The sequence below is a fragment of the Apis mellifera genome, linkage group LG5 (assembly GCF_003254395.2).
Source record: "Apis mellifera strain DH4 linkage group LG5, Amel_HAv3.1, whole genome shotgun sequence".
In the NCBI taxonomy this organism is placed as follows: Eukaryota; Metazoa; Arthropoda; class Insecta; order Hymenoptera; family Apidae; genus Apis; species Apis mellifera.
The window spans coordinates 12,224,957-12,250,768 of NC_037642.1; the positions used below are offsets into that span (position 1 = coordinate 12,224,957).

The window sequence follows — 25,812 nt, forward strand, 5'->3', positions numbered from 1 at the left end:
ATAAGGGGTGATACAATTATGTTTGAATTGTGATTGGTCACTACGACCGTAGTTTTCCGTATCTGATGAACAATAATTGTTACTCGTATTTCAGTTCTACATGGTGATCCATGTTGGTATATAAGGCAGGGAAGAGACAGTATATGTGTTAAATATAGTACACAATTACGAAGAGAACAATCGTTTTGCCGATTGCAGTGTGACATCATTGCATCATTAGATTGTACATAAAGAGACAGTTTCTGCACTATGTAAATCTGTATTGTAAGTTTTATTATTTATTTACGTAATTACGTATAAATTGTTAATACATGGAAAAATATTTTTTCTTGTTTATAAACGATATCTAATAGATGTACGTGTAATTATATCAGTTGCGTGACTCGTATCACGTAGACATTTTTTTCGCTTTATACATTTTTTTTTTTTTTTAACCAATCAGTTTAATTATACCCCTTTGTTCTTCCTTTACTATATTATCTTCTACTCTCATACGTGTTTCATATATTTATCATCCACATTAATCATCGTGCATATATTCCGATAATTATTATTATTTTTTTTTTAAAGAAAATATAAATCAAAATTATAAAAAAAAATATAAACATCTAAATATCCAATTAATTATCTCGATAAAATACACTCGTATAAAATAAATATATCAAAGTAAATAAAAGAATATATATATATATATATACACATGTGTATTGCATTCGAGAAATTTCTATTGTAAACACGATTTTTGAGATCTTTCAAACCTATTCTGTTTGTTTATAGCTTATCGCGGCGCCACACGTTTAATCTCAACAACTTTTCTATCTATCTGAATTATTTTCTAATCTTGCCTGAGAGAAAAAAAGAAAAGAGGAAAGAAAAGACAAAGAGAGTGATGACTACAGGATTGAAGACGATGGAATTTCTAAGATTAGGCCGACGGGTTCGTCGACGTTTAAATGCTCGAAGCGGTGAGTAATAAATAGTTAATATTACTTCCGCTCGATCTAGATCGCAATATTATCAAATGATCCGTGATAATAAAAACGAAACGTGAGTCTGGTTAATCAATTGCCAAGTCTTCCCGCACGTGATATTATTGTTTGTGCCGTACTACTATTATCACATTCGCATGCATTCGCGCTTCGAATACGACGCGATTAAATACTGTATGAGATATACGTATACAGCTGAAGAACAATCGTTTCCACGAAATTCGTTTAATTACTCGTTTAATTAATAATATCGAAATTTTAAGTTAATTTTAATTCTATTATAGCTCCTATTAATGCCCTCAGAAACGGATATAAGTCGATAGATTGGAACTAAGTGTAACACAAGGAAGATAACAAAGCATCAATAAGAAAGTTTAGAAAATTTTTGTTCCAACGTTTGCACGAGAAAATCGAGGAGAAAATATAATGTGTCATAATGTGTCGACAAGACAAGTTGGATAATAACCTTTGGATTTGATCAATTGTGTATTAATCATAAGATTGATGTCCTTGATGAAATATTTTCCTTCAATTGCGCTTCATTGGTGAAAAATATAATAATCTACTCTTGTTAGAAGAATTATGTTGTACGATTGATGACATATCTCTTTTGACTTTTGGCTTATAATTTTTCTACACGTTATTTTTAATCCCAACCACGTTGATCTATAAATAATATATATTTGTATATTTAATAATATTATTATAATATATATATATTGTAACACATATGTTGTTATATCATATTTTTCTACAGATGTTCCATCTGAATTATAATTTAATTTAAACATCCGTCCACAAGTAGTCGAGGATAACTTGGTTTTCTGAATTCAACTTCATCTTATTGGGAACAATTTGAATATAAGAATTATGTAATAGTCGTTTTATCGACTATGTACTATATAATAGAAGCGATTTATAGGGAACCTTCAGTTGTCATAAACAATGCGATAGAACGACGAATTATGGCGTCTCGTAATTCTCTTGTAAAAGTGTAATAGAGATGTTTTAATAATTAAAACCGGGTAAAGGAAAAAGGGGATCGGGAGAATTGTTTTTCAGAGATTTGTTGAACTCGCCGTTCCGCTCGCCGCGGAATGTTTTTTGATGCATGAAAACATATTGCGCAGACTTTATACTTTATCTCATGCGTGATTATATATATGTATATATAAAAAAAATAGTATTGAAATCATCTCTCTGTCGAAGAAGATGGGATGGGAGACGGAAAGTGGGAAGCAATTTGTTCAAACATTCTCGATCGAACAAGTTTAAAACTGCTCGAATTTGTGATTTTTGATTTTTCTCTCGATATTTTCTCGATTGTTGTGCGCCTTCGGTGTCGATAAGGAAGGGATCTTCTTTTTTTCCTTTAAAACTTTTCCCCCAATATTATTATTCACTATAGAAGAAATAAGAAATTTCTCGAGAAAATTTTTTTCAGTTTCAATCTCGAATATATCTGAAATATATATAAAAAAGATTGGTAGTGTAAATAATGTAAGTGTATAAATATAAGTGTATATAAGGATCGTAAATAATTGACAGAGACAATTGCATATGTTGCATCTTTAAAAGATATGATAATTCATATTTACGAAATTTAGTTTTTCTTTGCACAGTGAGCGACCAACTTCTTGGCGACGGAGAGGAGAAGAAGAAAAGGGTCACGTTGAACATTGACACGAAAATGTTAAAGATTGGATTTATCGGAGGTGGAAAGATGGCCCAGGCTTTGGCAAGAGGTTTCATACGGTCTGGTAAAGATGATTACTTAATAATTTATTCGAAATTATTATTATTTTTTTTCTTCTTCTTCTTTTCATTATTGAACATTGATACTGAAATTATTATGTAATTAATATACTCGTGACGCTCATGTTTTTTATTATTTGAAAATTGATTTGTTATTCCTTTGATTTTTTTTTTTTCTTCTTTTTTGAATATATTTACATAATCCTCTTGCATTATTTATGACTTTCAGGATTAAGCAAAGGTGAAATGATGTTGGCTAGCTGTCTTCCAAATGATATGAGTAGCATAGATGCGTTTAAGGTAACAATAAAAACTTTTTTTTTTTTTTTTATCAAATGAATTTAACTCCTTATCGTTATTGCATTCCAAGATAATATATAAACAATGATAACAAAACACAATTATCAGATCATTATTATCCTTATCAATTTTGAGCGTTTGCTTTGGAAAAAAAAAAAAAAAGAAAAGAAGAAAAACAGAAAAACAAATATTTTTTGTTTGCTCGGGGAATAAGATAGTAAAGAGATAGAAATACTTGACCTTCGAAGGAATTAATTAATTAATTTCAATAATTATTATATTGCAATTCCATTCAATTGAAATTGAACGAATCGTTTTAATTTTAAATTTCAATCAAATCATTATTATAATTTTATTCTATGTATACATTTATGATTGTTTTTTCATATTATATTAATTTGCAATTCAAATTTTTTTTATTTTAATATATTGTTTCATTCAGACTGAAATTCAGATTTATTCAAATTTGACGTTTCAATATAATTTTATTCAAATTTTTTTTTTTCTTTAAAAAGAATAAATTATTTTATTTTAGCTTTGATAATTAGATATTAACAGATACAATTTGTACTCTCTTTTAAATGTTTGAAAGTTGAAATAATTTCTCAAAATTTTATAAAATTTATGTATGTATTTTATATTTTAGATTATTAAGATGTAATAAACAAATGTTCAATTTATCGATAATTATTGTATTGGAAAAATATTTATCGTATTATATCTTATCTTTCATAATAACAATATAATAACAATTCCTTTAATAATAATTTTATGAATATTATATTGCAAAATTTAATTTCATTTATCATATATTATTGAATATTTGGATCTGGATTTTCTAATATTAATTAATTCATGATTCCAGGAAATAGGATCAAATACTGTATTTTCAAACCAACCTGTAATTGATCATGGCGATGTTCTGATTTTATCGGTGAAACCACAGGTGGTTCCAAAGGTTCTTCCGGAATTGAAGAATTACAAGAAACTTTTACTTTCTATTGCTATGGGTATTCCATTGGCATCATTAGAAAAGGTATAATTTAATTTTTCTTTGTTGTATGTTGATGTATAATTTATTTCCAATCACAGATTGGACACTCTAATAAATTATTTAGCAGTCTTACTTTCTCTATGATTTTAACTTTTCTATACAAATTTTTATCACATGTACAAGCAATATATTGGAATTAATAAATTTCTAGCTGAAATTCAATTTATTTTTCAGAAATATTTTCATGAAATATGAATACAAAAAGTTATATAAACATATATACAATTACAGTTAAGTTTTTATTGGTTTAAAAAAGTAATTTTTAATGATTTATGTTTAAAAAAAAAATACATAAAAAAACGAATTTTTTTCCAAAGAAATCATTGCATAAGAAGATCAGTTTTTATATTTCGTAATACATTACAAAATATTATTTTTAATAAGCTATGTTGGCGTATGTAACGAATGATCAAGCAGAGATGATAAAGCACTTTACAGGACACGTTATATTGCTCTTGACATTCTATGAATTATATATATATCTCATGGCCACAAAAAAAAATAATTTATATTTAAATATTCTTCAACGTTTCAAATTTTTTTTTCAAGAATATATCTTTAAAAGAAATCAAGAATAAAAATACACGACCTTGGTTTCTTATTCCTTACATTGACGTTCAATGCGTTAAATTTATATATATATATACTAAGATTCATGACGAAAGAAAATTTTTATTTTTTATCTTTTATTCCTTTCATTTGTCGATGAACTCATTATTCAACATTTTTTGATTTAAAATTTTAATTTCAATTTTAGGCCTTACCAGATGGAACTCCGGTAATCAGAGTAATGCCCAATACGCCAGTTCTTGTAGGTTGTGGTGCAACGGTGTATGCTCGTGGAAAGTATGCAGGCGATAAAGAAGCTGAAATAGCAGAAAAATTATTCTCCTCTGTGGGTCTATGCGAAGAAGTACCTGAAAATTTAATTGATCCTGTTACGGGTTTAGCTGGTTCAGGACCTGCATATGTATGTTTCAAAATATATGTATATATATTTCTCAATAATTATAGTAATAAATAATTCTTATTCTTTACTTTTCACCAATATAATATATAGGTATATATGATGATAGAGGCTTTGGCGGATGGAGGTGTAAAAATGGGTCTCATGAGGCCATTTGCGTATAAATTAGCTGTTCAAACTGTTCTTGGAGCTGGTACTATGGTACGAGATACGAAGACACATCCAGGACAGCTTAAAGATGATGTAGCATCGCCAGCAGGTTTAAAAAAGCTATATTTAATGTCATGTAACATATTTGTTTTAATAATTATTATGGATATTTTTATTTACAAATTATTTATTCTCATTTGAATCAGGCTCTACCATAGTTGCATTACATTATTTAGAAGAGCATGGATTGAGATCAGCTATAATTGGAGCAGTTGAAGTCTCAACGAAACGATGTAAAGAAGTTAGTTTAAATGCAGAGAAAAAATAGATTGACGGAATAAAGGAAGAATTGTTGTAGTTGTTGATAAAAAAAAAAGTAAGAAGAAAGTAAGAAAGCATTGTTGTAATTGTAGAAAACAAAGTAAATCATAGTAATAGTATAATAGTCTGAATTTAGTAACGATTTCTATATATATATAATTGTTCACAATTGTCATCTTTTATAAAAAATTCCTAACATAATATTTTTGAAAAATATTTTGTATATTTTGTATATAATTCTTTTAACTTGATAAATGTTTATGATTCATTGTTGTATGTTCAAAGAACAACGTCCAAAAATGTTAATTTAAGATCTGTTATTTTTTTTTTGATGATAACATATTTTGTAATGAAAATGTACAAAAATGTATATAATTATATTTTGTATTTAATGGTAACATTTTTACGCTTATGCTTTTAGTATAAATGAAATAAGAACATTCGAATATGTTCTTCGTTTAAACGAATTTCATGATAAATTCATGTTAAGACTATAAAAATTATCATACAAATTATAATTTTTTATACATGAAAACATAATATATATATATATATATAAAAAATTATGGCATTTTATACTGTATTTAAAGAATAACATATCAAATGTTATTTTTATTGTTTTACATTGAAATGTTAAAATAAATATTGAAATTTTAAACGTTTCTATTACAATTTTTTTTATAAATAGATTTTTATAGTACCTTTTCTTTTTAATACATGGAAAAATTTCTATTCTTTCTTCTATTATTACATTTATTTGTATCTATTAGTGCATTTGTATTTTGAAAATTAAGTTAGGTTATATTAATTCTAAAATGTAAAATATTTATGAATATTTATGAGATAAAAACATATAGCATTATAATATAAAATTAATTAAATTTATAAATAAGTATTAAATATTTATTATCATTTTGTTATAATAATTTATAATATTTGTTGTTTAATTAATATATATAATAATAAATTATAATAATAATAATAAATATTTCTTGTTTAAAATTAAGATTCGTTATTAAAAATTAAAATTTGATTTAATCTAAAATTAAATATTTCTTTATAATATATAATAATTTTTTTGAATAACATCATTATATACCTTTGTCTTTACATTATAATTTATAAGGTTTATATGTAGTAGTTTAATCTAGAATCTAAATACTTTTTCTCTATATAATCTATCAAATTTGTTGATTTTTACAAATAATTTAACATGCATTTTCATACTAAAATCTTCTTTTAATAAAAAAGAGGTAATTTTTTATGTTATGATTTTCAACAAATTATTTCAAAAATTTTTTAATTTATAATACAATATATTATTTCTATTGTTCTCAATTACATACCTTCCAAAAAATATTGTGCAATTCTTTTTTAGCACATTTATTTATTTTTTCTGTCCAACGCATATGATATTTACAAAAAATCCTATGATTTATTATAAATACGTCTTATTATAAAAGACATATATACTTTTCTTTAGAATTAATAAAATAAAATTAGTTCATTTTCAATTACAATATATTCTTCATTCTAATCTAGCATTTTTTTCACATTTAGTTTTCATAATTCAGGAAATTATTGTATGTTTTCAATTCTTTATGTTTTTTTATATTTTTTTCAATTGCTTGTTTAATTGTTTTCAATTGTTTTTTTATAAATTTTTTGATATTCAGTTCTATTTCAGATAAAAATAAAGAAAAATATAAATTAATCAAATTAAAAAATATCATTAATAATATTCTAAAAATGAAATGTAATTTATTAATAAAGAATTGCATGTAGAAGTATTATATTGACATTTAGATTATGTTATTAGATCTTATAACATTTTATACATATTATATATGGATATATCCTTCCATTTGAAAAATTTATGGAAATATTAATCAATTGAATTCATAATCAAAAATCTTAAATAAAAAAAATCTGAAATTAATTTATAGTTAAAAAATATATATATATAATTTATATTATGAATTATAACACATAAAATGTAAATATAAAAATATTTATTTTTTACTTACTTATATCATTTTAATGTTTGTAATAAGATGAAAGAATGACTGTATTTACACATGTATTTATTCATAAACCAATATTATTTTTTTTTTCTTATTTGTTCATTTTAAATATTTAAATTTATTATTATCATATTTTATTTTATTAAGAATTATAATTATTTTAACATTTATATAATCATTTAAAATAACTATAATTTTTTTGTAATTTATAACATTTTCTATATTTTCTATTATTTTTGCACATGATTTTATTGTCTCTTATATAGATATAAAAAGATAAAAAATTTTATAAATTCACTTTTTATGGATTTTATATTAATGCAATATTTTTTAGGTTATGTTTTTATATATAATATTTTCTTGTTATAAATTTATTTGATGTAATTATATATATTATTGATAATAATGAATAATATCATATATTGTAATGCCATAAATTAAAATGGACAAATAGTTTGAATTATATCATTAAAATTAAATTAATTATTATAGCAAAATATGGTAACAAAATATCATTTAAAATAACAAATATGAAATAAAAAAAATTTAGTCAATAATACAATAAAGATATTAATATGAAAAATTTTACTTTTAAAAGATATAAATTAATTATTTATTAATTATTTATTCATTTATCAAAAAGAAGAATTATGTTTTAATATAATTTAAATATTGTTTAGAATTTTTAAATTTTAAATATAAATATTACTATTGTAATCGACCTGAAGATGGCACATATATCAGCCATCATTAATTTAATAGTTTGAACTAGTAATCATTGAATTAGAAGTTTTCAAAAGTTCTTTTTTATTATTGTGATATATAAGATCTTTGTATTTGATAAAAAAATTGTTAATAAATAGAAAATTTCGTAGCTATCTTATTAAGAATCAATATTGATTTATTTCAGAATACAAATTTTATAATTTATTTTAAATTAAATTTCATTTATAATTTTGCATTGCTTGTAATAATTATTTTAAATTAAAATCTAATAATAAATAAAGTAATAATATTAATTTAATTTAATATTTCGAAAGCATAAAATTCAATTTTTATCAATATATTTAAAATATTCTGTAATTGATTTTTTTCAAAATGGTTTAAAAAATATTCAAATTTTAAATTCTCGTGATGCCGTTAGATGGCAGCACATGGTACAATTATAAGCACGTTTGACAGTAGAATATTTTATTCGGAAACGTTCGACAAGTGGCGTTTGATATTACAAGTGCGATGTGTGATGATGTGTGTAAACAAAAAAAGTGCATTAATGTTTCGCGAAATGTTTGGCAAACTTGACGCAAATCTGTGATAAATGTTAACTTCATCGAATGATTGGATGGACATTAATGTCAAGAAATATTTTGGTTACCATCACAACGAATCATTTCAGCGAACATCGAGGGTGAGTGCTTTTAGGTTATGCATTGATTTATAAATAACGATTTCGCTTATTTTAATCATGTATCGTATCAATATTTGTCATATCATTGTAGAGTTATTTTGTTCTTTCAATTTTGTCAGAAATCACTTATTAATGTACGGTTCGTTCTTTTGAATCTATCATTCATTTATTAATTATCGTATCTAATTTTAATGATATATATAGTACTTATGTATCGTGAAAAGAAAAATATAAACATATAATTACTCAATTTCCTTTATAATTTTTATAATATTATTGAGATTTAATCTCAATGATGTAATGAATTTTATTTATATGATTCAGAGTTATTTTGTAATAATCGTTTTATCTCTCAATATTTTTAAACTTGAACATTTAAACATAATATTTACAACATACAACTATATATTCTAATTATAAAAAAAATATTATATTTCTTTGTTTTTTTGTGTATTATAACTAACTATAAAAATCAAACGTTTTTGTTTTATTATCTTTGGATATATTTATTCATACATATATAATAATAATAATAATAATATCTATAATAATGCATTAAAAATAGTAATTATTATATATATATATATATATGTATTATTATTAACAAATAATCTTAAAATTTACCGTATGATAAATAGCGATTTGTTTACGTTAAAACGTACTATTTTTGTAATTCCTTCGATAGCTCAGTTGGTAGAGCGGTGGACTGTAGTTGGTTGATTTCTGGAGACATCCATAGGTCGCTGGTTCGAATCCGGCTCGAAGGAAAATTTTTTTAATTCCCTAAAATTATAATTTTCGTTCTTCTCATCTGTTTTCATATTTTTATTTTTTTTATTTTTATTTTTTTATTATATTTTGTAACATAGGAAGTTACGTAATTTAATAATATAATATTAAGAAATAGAAAAAATAAATTTTTCTATTATTAAAAGAATTTTTTTTCTTGTTCTTCGAATGCGTTATTGCATTTTGTTAATCGATATAGTATAATGATTATTATTATTTTATTTTATGCATCAAATTCATACTGCCCTCTGGAAGTGCAACTACATATTATAGTGTAGATGTTTGGTGGTAATGCAGATTATTACAGACTGCATATTAATTTTTTTCCATTACTTCTAAATTAAAAAAATTAAATTTTAAAAAAGAGAAAAATGAGAAAGAGATATTTAATCTGTGTTTTTATTAAATCGAAAATAGTATAAAAATTATTATATTCTATTTTTTTTATTTAATTTTTTAAAAAAACAATTAAAAATATTGAAAAAATTAAACATTCTTTATTAATTTTAAATTATGAGACATTTATTTTTAAATAGAAAATATTTGTATTAGTATCTCACGATAATTATTCTCACATTTGTCGCAAGATGTCATCAGTCATCTCGCGATCGAATCAAATTTTCGATCGAAATTCAATAAGAATCTCAGCACTCAAATAAAGGATTGCAGCAAATAAGTAACAGTAATGCTAACAATCATTAATGAAAAAATTTCTAAATAATCGAATGTGTCGTGAAAGAAAATAGGGATTAATCTACCCTGGGCAATCGAGCGAATCGTTCGCGACGCTGATACACCGCGGGCGCGTTCACGTTAATTTATCGCCGGTCCGCTCTAATCGTCCTTCGTAATTTATTACTACTCTGTTCATATTTATTGGAGGGGTAGCAAGCTCCTGGTGCGGTGTATTGTACGCGCGAAATTGCTTATATTGTTGGTTGCACGTCAGATCGCGATAAATTATTCGATCGCAAAGGTGTGATATCTGACGCGCGCCCGATAGATCGCAAGTGTGGACGAACATGATTTGATGTGGTACTTTATGCGACATTGCGCATGCGTTCATCGTTGTATACATAAACGTCGCGCAATAGTCCGATACAGAATATGAATTTTAATATTTTCAAGGATAATTCCTTTTTCAATTAAAAGATTCGATCATTATTAAATCAATTTTGAAAAATTATTATTTAATTAGATATTTTATTCGTATCTATCCACTTTTTTTTCTCGAAAAAAGATAAAGTTATATAAGACAGTTTTAGCACACATATTAAAGATTATTGATCGAAACGGATTTAACTGATCCTCTATCTTGAACGTAGTCTCTGGTCTCTTCGGTTCATAAGTATTCTATTCAAGAGGATGATATCATACCTCGATTTACTTAATAGAAGTTTTCATTGTTATTACGCTAACTCGGAAACTCTGTCTCGTTGTACAGCTTATCGTTTAACGAATGTATATCTTATCTTTCCTTTCTATTCTAAATTTTCTTTCTTTTTATTTTAAAAGATTATTTTATTCATTCTTCTTTTGCGTTTCTAATCTCGAAAGAGTTTCGTTCTCTTTCTCTTTCTGAAAGCGAAACTTCCTATAAGCTTTCTGTTGTACGCACTATTTGCACGCAAGTTATTTCCGATATACGTGCATATCTGACACTTGAAGGAAATCGTACAAAGCAAGCCTTACGTGACTTGCCATACCACAGTGTATGACTTGAGATCTCGTGTAAATATCACGATGCTTATTCATAATTACCTAAGCTAATGTGTAATAAATGTAATAATTTAAAAATGAGTACGAAGTAATAGTTTAATAAAAATCATAAAAATAACATAATTCTGAAACGACAGAGAATTAACTAAATAGAGAATCAATATACATTATCGATAATACAAATCTTGCTCAAACGTTGAACCCATAGGTATAGACGATAATCAGATCATTCCACAACAACCAGATAGGATGAATCGCGTCACTGATTTATCCGGTCAAATATTTGCTTCCGGAATTTCGATGTTGGCGAACCTGGCAACCGCCAATGGCGGCCTAGCTTTTTGTCATCGGTATAACGATAATCGCACGCAATCTCGCTTGTTTCGTCGACGAGTAATATAATTTAAAAAAAAAAAAAAAAGAAAAATCGAAACGTTTGACAAATTAAATTTACAAAATTAAATTTTTATCGTTCCTTCTTCTCGAAATCCTAAAAAAAAAAAGAAGATTTAGAGAAACAAAAAAAAATGAAAATAACTTCTTTTCAAAAAAAAATTATCCTCAAATGCTTCAAATTTTTAATTTATCGTAAAAAGTAAAATTCGTTTCCAACGAGATATACATTTTTCAGTTTAATCCTACCACTCGTCACTAGTCGAGGTCAAAATTCCCCTAGACTCGAACAAGTCTCGAGACCTCTGATGTGTGTGTGTGTGTGTGTGTGTGTGTGTGTGTGTGTGTGTGTGTGTGTGTGTGTGTGTGTGTGTGTGTGTGTGTGTGTGTGTGTGTGTGTGTGTGTGTGTGTGTGTGTGTGTGTGTGTGTGTGTGTGTGTGTGTGTGTGTGTGATATATATATATATATATATATATATATATATATATATATATATATATATATATATATATATATATATATATATATATAGAGAGAGAGAGAGAGAGAGAGAGAGAGAGAGAGAGAGAGAGAGAGAGAGAGAGAGAGAGAGAGAGAGTTGAGCATCGAGCCGTTGGATCGAAACAAAACTGTTAAAAGCGTTTCATTAGCCGATCGGGCTCGTCGTCGGGGGGTTCATTGTTCGAGAGATGACCACCGGCAGAAGACGCGAAAGGAGAAACTACGGGATCAATATTGTCCGAGGAGGGGGAAGGCGAAGGGGGAATCGGGGGGAGGGGAGGGAGGGCCCGGTATTTGTTTGGGACGAAGCGGATTGCACATGGACGACACCGGCGATCGATTCGAGATGGAACTCTTTCATTAAATCGAAAAACGTCTTCGTTCCAGCGTGAAAGAACTCGATCGGGATTCGAGACGGTGGATGGTTTTCTCGGGGAAACAGGTGCGCCGAACGAGTTGATTCTTCTCTCTCCTTTTTTCTTTTTTTTCCTTTTCGTAAAGGAACTTGGTCGCTGAAATAGATCAAGGTAGGAAAGGATGATTTCTTTTTTACCGACAAGATATAGTTTCTTTGTTTTCGAAGAATATTGAATAAAGAGAGCTCTTAATTGAAAATGATGAAAATATGTTTAGTTTGGGAGGATTGCACGAGATTCGGAGAAATTTCCTCGTGGGGGGGAAATATAAAAAGTAAAGATTAAAATTGTATTCGAAGCGAGAATGGAATTTATTATTTCGATCGTTAAAACGAATGGAAAATTATCGGGATTGGAACGAGATCGATCTATCTATCTGGTCTGGTATTTAAAATTAATGTCTCTTGTAATTAAAGGAAGTGTCAGACAGAATGCACGCCGGTGGTACGCAACGATAAATATTTAACATCCAACTATTTTTCATATATTAATAATTCGTGTCGTCGTTGCGCCAACAGATTTCCAGATATTCATGAAAATTTATTAAATGCTGGTGGGGAAAAGTGCCGATGAATAATAAAAATTAATGGCCTCTGTAAACTGATATCTGACACCGCGGGAGGGAGAGGGGAGGAGAGAGACTCTTCTTCTAGAAAAACGCAACGCGACGGGGTCTGCCGGGATCTCGCCTCTCCGAGATCCGAGGAGAGATCGAAATCTAATTTGAAAAATGATGTAACGGGAAAAATGGATACGAAGTAAGAAATTGGCGGTTCGATAAAGTTTAAAGGAAATAAAATAGAATCTATCTCTTGAAAGATTTATTATTTTCCACACTTTATCTCGAACACCTTCTTCTTATATAAATAAGAATAATACGTTTTATAAAGAAGCACAGGATACGGCGCGATGAACCGTCGCAAAAATAAAAATAAAAATAAAATCCTGGACTAAGGGAGAGAGAAATCTATAAGAGGGATCTCTTAATTAAAATTAGAAGATCGCCGGAACCGTCGTGTTGCGACGCTTTCGACAATCGTTTCGCCTCGTCGTCCCCAATTTGCATAACAGTAAAGATCCCGGGATTTCCCTTCGTTGTGCACGGGGAGACACGTAACACGCGGCCGTTACTTAGGCAATTTCATTAACCGCGAACCTACTTGCTGCGTGGCGCTCCCGACCAACGAAACAACAGCTTGGGTATTGCGTCACGATCACGTGACCGAGCCTGTGCTGCCTTCTTTCCAAACTGGTCGTCGTTTTCCGACTGGTTACACGCATCCACTCGGTCCCACCTCGCAACGAAACTCTCGCTGCAACATCTTGGCGGTTGTGCAAATTGGTAATTGGTGGCCGTATGATAAACGTAATAACCGCGGATTGCCGAGTGTCTACAGATGTTTTTAAGTAATTCGGTGCATTATTTAAGTTGTTTGTAATTTAGGAAAATTGAGGGAATCTTTACGCAATCTTTCGAGATAGAATTGAAGTATCTTTTCAACGTGAAATAATAATATTTTTCTTCTCGTGAAAATGAATATTTCTTAATCGTTTCTCTTTTATCGTTGGACGATCGAATTGTATAACATTACGCAATGTTATACATTCGAGAGGATAATCTTTCTGTCGAATCGTGAGATTGACGTAATAGTAATCTGATGGAATATAGCGATTTATGGACACGATATATTTTTTTTTTCTTCGTTTTTTAGATAGCTGTTGTATCGAGAATAGCTTGTTCCTCGGTATTGCAAAAGTTCATTTCGAAATTATTCAAATGTATTCTATTGTGGTTAATCGAGGTGACGATCGAAATGCACGAAGTGATTTTTGTCGTACGAGCGGGTGTCGTGTTCGGCAGATACGTATATACACCGTCACGGTTTTCGATTCATCGTGGAATGAAGTCGCCGGGAAGAAGCGTATCTTGGCGTGCCATCGCGAATCAACGAGCCCGTTTAGACAGTCCATTTCCTTCTCGTCCCGTAACGGCGACACCGGTCTTTTTACGATTTCGCGGGGAATACGAAATCACTTTAATCGAGTATCGCCACAATTGGGCGTTGAAAACTCGCTAAAAAAAGTAATTTAAAGTTAAAAATAAACTTTATTTGTTAAAAAAATAATTTATTAATATTTTATCACTATAATTATTTGCGATTATTATTATTTATTTTGAACGATAAATTATCGAAGTAATTTTTTTTCGCAACTTCGATTAATTTTTCCCATCACTGGTCGGAAGGATTATTTACGAAAATGGATATTTTTGCGTTCGTTTCGAAATAAGACGATCCAAAAATGTATTTATCATACATAATTATTCTACTTTTATTTTCTTTACTTTTATATGATTATAAAACAAAGCTTTGAACATTAAGTTATTGAAAAAATAATTTAAAATTAAAAATCTTGAATAAAATTATTTCAAGTAATTGTTTATTAAAATGTTAGAATTTTGCTACAATTACTTGTAATTATTATTATATCTTGAATTATCGAAGTAAAATTTTGTTTATCATTGGTCGCAATTTCTTCACTAAAGTCAGTCCTTGGAATAAATAATTAAAATATCGTAAAAGATACATTCGAAATTTAGATCGAAAAAAATTTCGAATAAAGTCAGTTTAAATAATTAAAATACTCGAATAAAATTTATTATAAATTTAAATAATATAAAATAACTTTATCGTAACTTGTTAAATTTTCCTCGTGTCGTACGTATCCTTCTCGTTTCACATCGTTCATTTTCCTTTTGAGAGAACAAGATGGTACGCGATAAAGCGGGGCGTGATTCGCACGATCAAAGTCGTGCCGTGTTCTCGAAGAATGCCCGCACGTCGTTCCAGTGGATCCGAATAGAATGCAAAGTGTACAGGTGAAGATTCAATGAGCGCATAAACCGATGGAATACCGATAAAACCGGGACGTTTCGTGCAGCTATTCTTGGCGATCTTTGGCTGGGAAATGATCCCTTGGCTCACATTGGCCAATAAACACATTGGCAGCATGTTTGAAATTCGCGGGCGAAATTCCACTTCGGCTGAAAGATCCTGAAATTCTTCTCCAACTTTTCGCGGAAAAGATTTATCAGATTTATCGAAAAAGTATAAAAATTCCAAGAAAAAAAAAAATTCTTCTTGAATCAATCAAATTTTAACAATTATACAATTATTCAGGGTTGAATTGAAAATTTCGAGCGAATTTTTACAATATTATAACAATATAATAAAATAATAAACAATATAATAAATAAAATAAGATAGAATTTTACGTTCGAATCGTTTAAAATTTAAAAAAAAAAAAAATTTGCAACAATTTTTGAACGACGATAACGCAATGAGAAAGAATCGAAAGAAAATTCCAAGAAAAAAAAGATAAATCTTCGTTAAAAATATTTTAATTATCAATTTCTTAGATCAATCAAATTTTAATAATTATAAAACGATAAATTATTCAAAGTTGAATTGAAAATTTTGAGCGAATTTTTACGTATTATAATAAGATAGAACTTTATTTTACGTTCGAATCGTTTAAAATTTAAAAAAAAAAAAAAATTTGCAATAATTTTTGAACGACGATAACGCAACGAGAATAAACATCTCCAAACACGAGCGATCAAGAGACAATACACCGGAGAATTCTTCGTGATCCAATTACGCGCCGTTTCCCCCACTCCTTCACTGGAAGCCACCGTTGAATTTCATTCCAATTTTCTTCGACTCGATATTCGTCGTATGCAGCGTTAGAAACGAAAACGTATTATTTGCCCGGGGAGATTCGACCGCGTTCCCTGACCACGTGAATTATGGAAACTGCCGACTGCTCGCACGAGCAAATTCCCCAAAGAGTGCTCTGCTGTCCACCGGATTCGCGACTCGTGTTATTAGTTCTGAAACCCTCTTTGAACGCGGCTGCCCGCCTTCCTCTCGCATTGTCTCACGCCGTGTTTCAACCTTTTTAGGTCTCGTCTCCTTTTGCACGGTGATAAGTAGCCACTGTTATATATCGTTCAACAATTACAATTACGGTGATTCGAAGTTGGTTTTTTCGTTTAAAAAGAAAAAAGTGAATAATAATCGAAATTACGATCGTTGTGTTCAATAAATATTGAAAGAGTTAAATAATTGATTTCGAAAAATATTTATACTCGATAAATTTCTCTTCTGGTATCGAATATCTCGTTACAAGATCTATTACTTTATACGAGATTAAATATTTATAATCCTTGGGGATAATTTGTTAAAATTTTCGATTCGGGAAATTAACGTTTGAATTTCGCTGCGATCAATAATATATAACTGTTATTAACGACCGTGTCTAAATTAAATTACCAAGAAACAAAAGATTAAGCGATTAATAACAAGATACTTGGAGGAAATTATTCAAAGATTATATCTGAGTAATTATCATACGTTATGTTCGAGGCGCGTACGTACGTACACGTCTCAAGACGAGCATGAACAACGGCGCACCTGTAGATACGCTGCGACCTATAACCTACCTGGGAATTATCCCATTTGTTCCTAGAAATCTGGCCCGATGCATCTCACGCGTGCCGTTCCTATCTTATCCTAGTTATTCCTGGCAATCTCTGGCAATTATCGTTGAAACGTGTATTTCGCTTCCGAATCGAAGCGAATCAAACGACAAAATTCGTGAAACGAAACTTTTGAAATCAAGATTTAAGATCTATCCATTTTCCATATATTTTTGTGCGTTTCTTCTCGTATTACATATAAATTTCACTTGTTCGAAGATCAATCAAAGTGTTATGTACGAAACGAATTGTGGTATTTATCTCATTATACGAAAATAACGTTACAAAAGAAGGTTAGAATTATACGTGGCGCACGCATACTAACAATAGGCACACCAACGTATATCTTGCCCACGTGACCACCAAGTGTCATCTCCAGGTTCCGTCAGATGGCAACACACATACCGCAAGTGTAACGTACATAACAGAAAGAAAAAGAGACGGCGATGGAATGCAACAGTCGTAAAAACCGCTATAGCTTTCTTACCGCGTAGGAGGACCGCGTAAACGGATCACGTACAGATGGTAAAAGATCGAGAAACAGACCAGGAATCTTTATTTCCAACGGTCGCTCTGAATACAGTTGTCCAGACATCGCTGTTTTAACGTTTTTCACCTACCTTGAATCTTTAAACACCTTTCCCTTTACTCTTTCGATAAATTCGAACATCGAAGATTCTTAAAGATACGAATATGATTTACCAATCGATATATTCGACGAAAACTCGAGTTTTCGTATTTTTAAGAATTATACGAAACGGACAATTATATATCAATATTGAAAGCTAATTGAATTAAACCAAGTTGATTCACGGAGTTCAATTAAAATGGAGAGATAATAATCCAGCGGTGCGGTATACAAGGACGTAGGAAATTATTAGAGAAGCAAAGTAGCGTAATACCGAATGGTACGCAAAGGAGGTGGATAGGTTAGGAATCCGTGCTGACACGGAGCTATATCTGAACGTCGTCGCCGGCTCAATTTCAATTTTCCACCCTTCGAATGCAGCCTTGCAGCTTACACACGGACTGATCGTTGCTTTTCACGTATATTCATACTTGTGTGTATATGTATATGTGTTTGTGTTCGATCGACAGTCAGACGCGTTGGAATGTGCTTGGGACAATATTCGAGGAGAAGGTTCTTCCTTAATGGTTAATAAACCAACCTCCGATAAATTCTCTCTCGCCTTCTCCTCCCCTCCCTTCCATATTCTAATATTATCTCGTCCTTGTCTCACCACCAGTTCACATCAACGGAACGATCTTTTTTCCTCCGGTTGAATATTCACCTCGTTTGGCCTAGCAGCCAATTTTCCTTTTATTCGATCGGCCCGGATTGTTCTTCCTCGCCGGTGTTTCGCCGTTTTTATTTCCATACCTCCTCCCTCTCTCTCTCTCTCTCGCTCGCTCACTCGCCGAGTTTTCTCACCGCCTGAATCGATGTTCTCGTTAAGCGGCGGTGACTCCTTGAATTTTTTTTACGAAACGTATTTCTTTTTTTCGAACGGAATGTTCGATCGTGACGCGAGTTAACGCCAGACACGTTTCACAAGCCGATAATCTAGATTATTTATTTGGTACGTAGTTTTATCGTACGTTGTCGTGCGTCGCTTATTCAAACGAGGATGGATGACAAATTTAAACGTGATGAAGTTTAACAGGAAAAATTGTACGTATAAATATGATATCAGAGGAGAGAAGATTAATGTAAAGATAGAAACAATTTAAACTTTGAATCTATATATTTATTTTCATTCGGTGCAAAAACAAAGAATTAATTCACGCAAATATTTTTGTTTCAACATTTTTAAAATGCAATTTATCTTAATTATAAACGAGAAATTCGTAAATTCCGATAATACGTTTAACCGATGTTTTATTTTAATCGAAGATCCTTTGAGGAGGAGAGGTGTGATTTAAACGGTTCTCGCAGCGGTTTAAATAATCCATCGGCAGATTATCGCTCGGTGGGACGAACTTAAAAATAAATTTCAGTTCGTTCGATTACCAGGGCGTCGTGGCGTTTTATATACATCGGGAGGACATCGATATTTCTTCGTTTTCGAAAGGGCGATTTATATTGTGCGTCGAGTCTTAGTGACGTGAATTATCGGATATCTATAAAATCGTAGATTAACGCGAAAGAGGGGAAGAAAAAAATAGCATCATTGAACGGGGATTTACAATAAGTAACGGAATAATTTATCGCGTTTCTATAAATTTTTATTATAAAATTCTCCTCTTTTTCTTCATAATAAAAAAAAAAGAAGAAAATTCTAAAATTAAAATTAGATAAAAAGATTACACTAATATTCGAGAATTCCTTTTTTTTTTTTTTTTTATTTAGGATGATGCACATCCACTGAGTTGCTCGTTCACTGAGACTCTGCAGTTCCTGAGACTTTGATGAATCTTCTGGGGAGGGGGGGAAGATTATTTTATTCGACCGGAGATTAAAATTTACGCGAGGCTGTTCTCTCGTTGACAAGATTTCTCGACAGGATATACGTGTGATTAAAAAGTTATTTACGATGGGACGTTGTTTGTTATAATTAACAGGCTTGATATTAATAAACGAGATAGTTGGAACGCGGAGGGAAACGCGATAAATTCTATGGAGGAATGTCGTACGGATTTCATTAATCACATACGTGTGTGTCTCTCTCTCTGTGTGTGTGTGTGTGTTTCAATATTCGATTCGCGTTTTCTTACACCGATATATTTATTCCGTATTTATACCACCGTCGAGAATAAATATTCCCATCGAACGAGGAGCATTCGAATTTCAGAGTCAAAGGAAATTGGTGGAGGAATTTTTATTCGCATGGAATCAATCGATCGGACGGTTTCGGAAAAATCGAGAGACGGATTGAACTCGTCTCGATTTCCAAACTCGATCCTCGCCGATCTTCTTTCTTTCGATTCGAATCCTTAGAATTTTGCGTTCTCGGAAAGTTTTCGAGTTTCGTCTCTCGATTTCGATTCGATTTTTTATTATTCGTCGAGAAATTAGAGAATTTTCTTTTTTCAAAGGAGGAGGAGGGGGAATACGTGTACACTCGTCACGAGTCGAACGGTCATATTGAATTGGAAAGTTTTCGGCCCAACAGGGAAGTTGGGAAGACGGACGACAATTGGCCCGACTCGGTTCATTTTCTCGCCGGTGGCAGCCAGTGCCCGGGGAAATTTTCTACTTGAAAAAAGGAATGGAAATTTTTCTTTCCCTTCGAACAAGGAAGAACAAGTTTGTCGGCTATCCGCCACCACCCACTGCTCGATATTTTCTTGTTTTCCGTCCGACTCTCTCCGGAGATCTGGTCACTTGATGGAATAAGGAATGGCGCATACAAGGAACCTTTGAGGACTTCCTTCGAGCAAGGGGAGAGCAGATTTACCTCCCCCGATTGAAATCTGCATATCAGAATTTTTGTTTAGCAATTCGAAAACTTTGGAAAATTCTTGATATCTAGGGATACCTAGATATTCCATATCAAACTATACTTTTTTAAGAATCGTATCATTGTTTAAAAATCATCGAAATTAGGGATCCTGTCGAGATATTTAGTCATATAGAAATTGAAATAAAGACTTTTTGTTATTATATTTCGTGCAGGAATCAAGGCTGATATTTAGGGATATCTAAATATTCCATATCTAAATCTATATTTTTTTAAGAATCGCGTTACTGTTTAAAAATCGAAATTAGGGATCTTGTCGAGATATTTAATCATGTACAAATTGAAATATAGACTTTTTGTTATTATATTTCGTGCAGGCTGATATCTAGGGATACCTAGAAATTCCATATCATTCTATATTTATTAAGAATCGCATCACTGTTTAAAAATCATCGAAATTAGAAATCGTAATTCGTGCAGGAATCATTGAATCTATTTAAAAATCATTGAAATTAGGGATATTTAAATATGTACAACTTTATCACATTATTGAAATTAAAACTTTTCGTTATCCAGCAGGAATCAATTGTTACGAAATAACAAATGAATGAAATAATATAATTGATTAAATCAGTGATATCTAGGAATACCTAGATATAGATATTCGATATCAACCTATATTTTTTTAAGAATCGTATCATTGTTTAAAAATCATTGAAATTAAGAATACTATCGAGATATTTAATCATGTACAAATTAATTTGAAATAAAGACTTTTTGTTATTATTCGTGTTGATATCTAGGTATCCCTAGATAAAGATATTCCATATCATTCTATATTTATTAAGAATCGCAACACTATTTTAAAATCATTGAAATTAGGGATATTTAAACATGTATAACTTTCATATTATTAAAATTAAAACTCTTCGTTATCCGCAGGAATCAGTTATTACGAAATAACAAATGAATGAAATAATATAATTGATTAAATCGATGGTGATATCTAGGGATACCTAGATATAGATATTCTACATCACTCTATATTTTTTTAAGAATCACATCACTATTTAAAAATCATTGAAATTAAGAATACTGTCGAGATATTTAAGTATGTACAATTTAACTTGAAATAAAATTTTTTAATTATTATTTGTGCAGGAATCAATTATTACGAAATAACAAATGAATAAAATAATAATGAATAAATGAAATCGATTAAATCGGCGATGCGGCTGATATCTAGGGATATCTAGATATAGATATATCATTTTTTAAGAATTTCATTGCTTGCATATTTAAAAATCCTTGAAATTAGGGATCGAGTCGTGCAGGAATTAATTATTACGAGGCTGAATAACAAATGAAGTAATACAATCGACGACGCGGTAGTGATCTAGGGATACCTAGATATAGATATTCCATATCACTCTATATTTTTAATAATTTTAATCGCATCATTGAGATATTTAAACATGTACTTAACTTGAAATAAAAACGTTTTATTATCATCCGTGCAACAACCAAAGCTGATATCTAGGGATACCTAGATATTCCGTATCACTTTATATTTTTCACGAATCGCATCACTGAGATAAACATCCACTTAACTTGAAATAAAGACTTTTTATTATTATCCGTGCAAGAATCATTCGATTGTTACGAAATAATAAATGAATGAAACAATACAATCGGCGGAGATGATTCATGGTGAATAAGAAAACTGGTCAAACCGGTGTCGGGTACATAACGGTTTCGCGGAGGAAGAATATCGCGAATTCCGTCCGTGCTTTGCGACAATGGAAGACACGAGCGGCGCGTGTTTGCCGTGGTTGGCCACCGGTTGCACCGGCGAACACGAACGTTTGCTCGTGCGGTTACGTTGCCACGCTCGCGTCCCTCGTTTACCGACCGATACGACGGTCGAATTAGAACGCGTTCCTTCATCAATTCGTCGCGCGAACGCGTGAAGATGGGATTGGTAGAAAATAGTCGCGCAATTTCCACGTCGAGTATCTTTCGTAGAATTGAAATACGAATTAGAAAAGTCAAAAAGATATTAGAAATTTAAGCAACGAGGCGACATGAGACGACGTATATTTTCTAGCTCTTTGTCGCTGAGAAATATCAGACTGTTCTTTTCTATTTTTTTGAAATTGAAAACTCTTCCTCGAAATTGTCTTAAATTGTATTTGCGAAAGGTGTTAAGTTAGTTAATTGATTTTTCTTTTTTCTTCTTTTTTTTAAGATCAAATAAACAACAATTTGCGACGGAATATTGAAATTCTTATAGCTTGTTACCATCCCCCCCTCTCCCTTTTCCACAGAATTAAACACTGGATTTCGTAAAATAATTTCGCCCACTTTGAATATCGCGCGCTTAACAATCCTAGTTAATTGAAGATTTTGTGGGAAAATTCTGCGCGGGCGCGTCGGTGCGCGACATAGTCGCTTTGTAGGGAGTGTCGATCGCGAAAACAATATTGTCGGTGCCGAAGATTTGCATACACAAAATGCTCGTATGCATATGGAACAGGATCAAAAGCGTTCTTGTTTTCTCGCCTCTTGTTGCTTTTCCCCCTCCCCTCCTCTCCACTCTTCCCCTCCTCTCCGCTCTCCCCCTCCCCTCTCCCCGCTCGCACGCGGATTACCCTCGTACGGGCATTTCTATCGATGCCTCTTCGTCATACACCTTGCATATTTTTTTCTTTATCTGATCAATAATTTCCAATAATTTTTCTCGATTCGATCCGTCGATAATGAAGTTAGGATAAATATGTTCCATCTTCTTTCATTCCGTCGAAAAAATAGTTGAAAAGGCAGAGTTCTTTTTTTTTTTTTTTTTCTAATTCAAAAAAAAAAATATTTCCTTACGAAAAATTTTTTCGAAAATTTTCAATTGCAACAAAGGAAGTTCGCTCCACAGATTTCCGAAAGTGGTCACCTCATTTGCATATTTTTCGCGCGCACGTCTTAACGTTTGATCAAACTCGAGACGTCTTGTCGAGCAGGCGGGATCGGCATCAAGAAGATCGTTAAGAAGCGTCCTTAATATCTTGTTGATAATCCGTTCAAGGTGGTTGACAAATTTTTTTTTACAAAGTTTGAATAAACTCGTGCCTTTTTTTTTTGTGATTCACTCGTCGGATGGCACGGTTCGATGAAATTTAATGCACGATTAACCTCGCGAGACGTGACGAAATATTTCCTCCGTGTAAATAAAACGACTTTATTATGCGTGACGAGATAATTCGTCACGGCACTTTTAAAAGTTAACCTGGCGTAGCGAAAGATGTAAGATAAAGGAATACCGTAAAATTATCTTATTTCTTTAAATTACGATTATAAATAACGTAATATATCGTGTCTTTTTTAGACTGCGCAAATTCGTTTCATTTTATTTCTCTACAAATGAAATGTAAGAACGTGTTCCGTCCTCGCGTAGAAATTAATTATCCACTTTAAACGTAGCTATTTCAATAGAAAAAAATTTTTTCCACTTAGAATTTGCGTATATAGAAATGGAAATCAAAGATATTCTAGAAGCTATTATTTATGGTTATTTTTTCTAAATAAACGTAAATCATTCGAAAATAGATAGCATCGAGCTTAATCGAGCTTAAAAGGATCGATTATCTCCCATCTACAATTTCCAAATTTGCTCTCCGCTCATCCTCTCCTTTAACATCGATACTCTTCCCTCCCTTTCCTCGTATCATTAACACGAAGGCAACAGTTAATCCCGTCAGGCATATGCATACAAACCGTAGCGTCTTCATCTTTGCATACATTACGGAGTAAGCGTTGTATTAAGGTCTCGTTGCAACCGTGTATTAAATTCGCCGGTTGGAGATAGAGACGGTCTGGTCTCAGATACTTGGAGTAGAGGGAGAATAGAAGGAGGCGAACTTATCCGAGTATAGCCGAAGAGTTACGAGCGATAGAGAATGTAACGAACGTGCGACGTGTGTTCGGTCGAAATTTAAAAAGATCGATGAAAAATTTCGCTCGCTCTTTCGAGGACGAAATATGATAAAAACGCTTTATCCTGTACAAACAAAATTAAATTGATTAATTAGAAAAGAAAAAAGACATTTTTTTTTTTACACGCTCGTACTCGTTTCCCTCTTTGTAATCATCCTTTAAATTTTTTTCCTTCACGCTACGCGGAACACCGGCCTGTGTGACGGCGCGAGCAGAGATATAATACGGAGGGAAACGAGGATGAAGGAGAGGGAGACCTCGTCGTCTGCCTAGAAGGCAGAGCTGCGAGAGTTGGTTTTCAATACAAAAGTCGACACCGGAACCCCTCGATATCGATGCTGGATAAACAAAAACAAAGCGTCGTCGGCTTACGGTGGGAGCGATGGTTGGAGAGAGACAGACGGTGGGAGGGGTGGTGTGGGTCGGTTATCGAGTCGAAATACTCGGGCACGAACGATGCCCGTAGGCGGAGCGACTCGTCGACACAAGGATGCCGACCACGTTTCCTACGAGCATCACTTCGATTAGACCTCTCTCCCTCTCTCTCTCTCTCTCTCTCTCGATAAACGTACTGCCCGTTTTCGATTTTCTATCCTTTATTCTCGGCCATCTCGCGAGCAAGATGGAAAATAGCCTCGTAATTCGAGAAGCATATACGTACGGTAATCGTTTCGAGGAGATATCGTGCTTCGAGATATATGTATATAAATAAACGTGTATATTTTTCGACGGAGATTCGAACAGTTTGAGGAACGAAAAATATTTTTGAAATTTAGAAAAAAAATTCATTTTAATGGGTGGCAAGTTGTATTCTTTTGAAATATATCTTAATTATAACGAATGCACGTGACGTAGAAAAAAAGTAGAAAATACACAAAGTGTTTTCGTATCATGTTTGAAGAATGAAGCGAATCTCTATGTAAGTTTCTCTCTCGTCTTTTTTCTCTCTCTAAAAATTTGATTTTGCATAAACATCCAACAACAATGTGATAATTTAATGCGAGTTAATTAAATTATGGAATAACATTGTCGACATGAAATAATTCTTTGGCTTAAAGCTCGTACACTTGAAAATCGCACGTGGTACGTGACTTGTAAGG

The 25,812-nt window shown here is 31.2% G+C and overlaps 2 protein-coding genes and 1 non-coding gene across 6 annotated transcripts in view; all 3 read left to right on the plus strand.

Annotated features, from left to right (window-relative positions):
• Positions 1–108: 108 nt before the first annotated feature.
• On the plus strand, positions 109–5,632 carry LOC408859 (pyrroline-5-carboxylate reductase 2). Of its 2 annotated transcripts, XM_392390.5 has the most exons (8): positions 109–264; positions 778–965; positions 2,612–2,749; positions 2,974–3,044; positions 3,910–4,080; positions 4,856–5,068; positions 5,159–5,324; positions 5,422–5,619. In XM_392390.5, the coding sequence occupies exons 2-8, from the start codon at positions 890–892 to the stop codon at positions 5,541–5,543; spliced, it is 957 nt and encodes a 318-aa protein (XP_392390.1). In that variant the 5' UTR covers positions 109–264; positions 778–889; the 3' UTR covers positions 5,544–5,619. The 2 variants fall into 2 exon arrangements, with proteins under 2 accessions (XP_392390.1, XP_006569572.1); XM_006569509.3 differs by lacking the exons at positions 109–264; positions 778–965 and adding an exon at positions 1,786–2,489 and having other exon boundaries at positions 5,422–5,632.
• Positions 5,633–8,754: 3,122 nt separating this feature from the next.
• The window catches only part of LOC408862 (prolyl 4-hydroxylase subunit alpha-2), a 323,379-nt gene continuing 306,321 nt past the window's right edge, over positions 8,755–25,812 (plus strand). For all 3 annotated transcript variants that reach the window (XM_016912182.2, XM_026440566.1, XM_026440563.1), the window contains exon 1: positions 8,755–8,968. Coding sequence is in view for 1 of the 3 variants with exons in the window: in XM_026440563.1 (XP_026296348.1) it covers positions 8,895–8,968 (74 nt within the window). In the remaining 2 variants the exon portion in view is untranslated. The remainder of the gene's footprint in view (positions 8,969–25,812) is intronic.
• On the plus strand, positions 9,644–9,735 carry TRNAY-GUA. The gene is given in 2 exon segments: positions 9,644–9,680; positions 9,700–9,735. It is a non-coding gene; the product is annotated as a tRNA-Tyr (tRNA).

Bases quoted from the DNA above. Each gene is read 5' to 3' on its own strand.
- LOC408859 (XM_392390.5), top strand. From the start codon at position 890: ATGACTACAGGATTGAAGACGATGGAATTTCTAAGATTAGGCCGACGG. The intron at 966-2,611 runs GTGAGTAATAAA...TTCTTTGCACAG, and splicing joins ACGTTTAAATGCTCGAAGCG to TGAGCGACCAACTTCTTGGC. The intron at 5,069-5,158 runs GTATGTTTCAAA...TATAATATATAG, and splicing joins CTGGTTCAGGACCTGCATAT to GTATATATGATGATAGAGGC.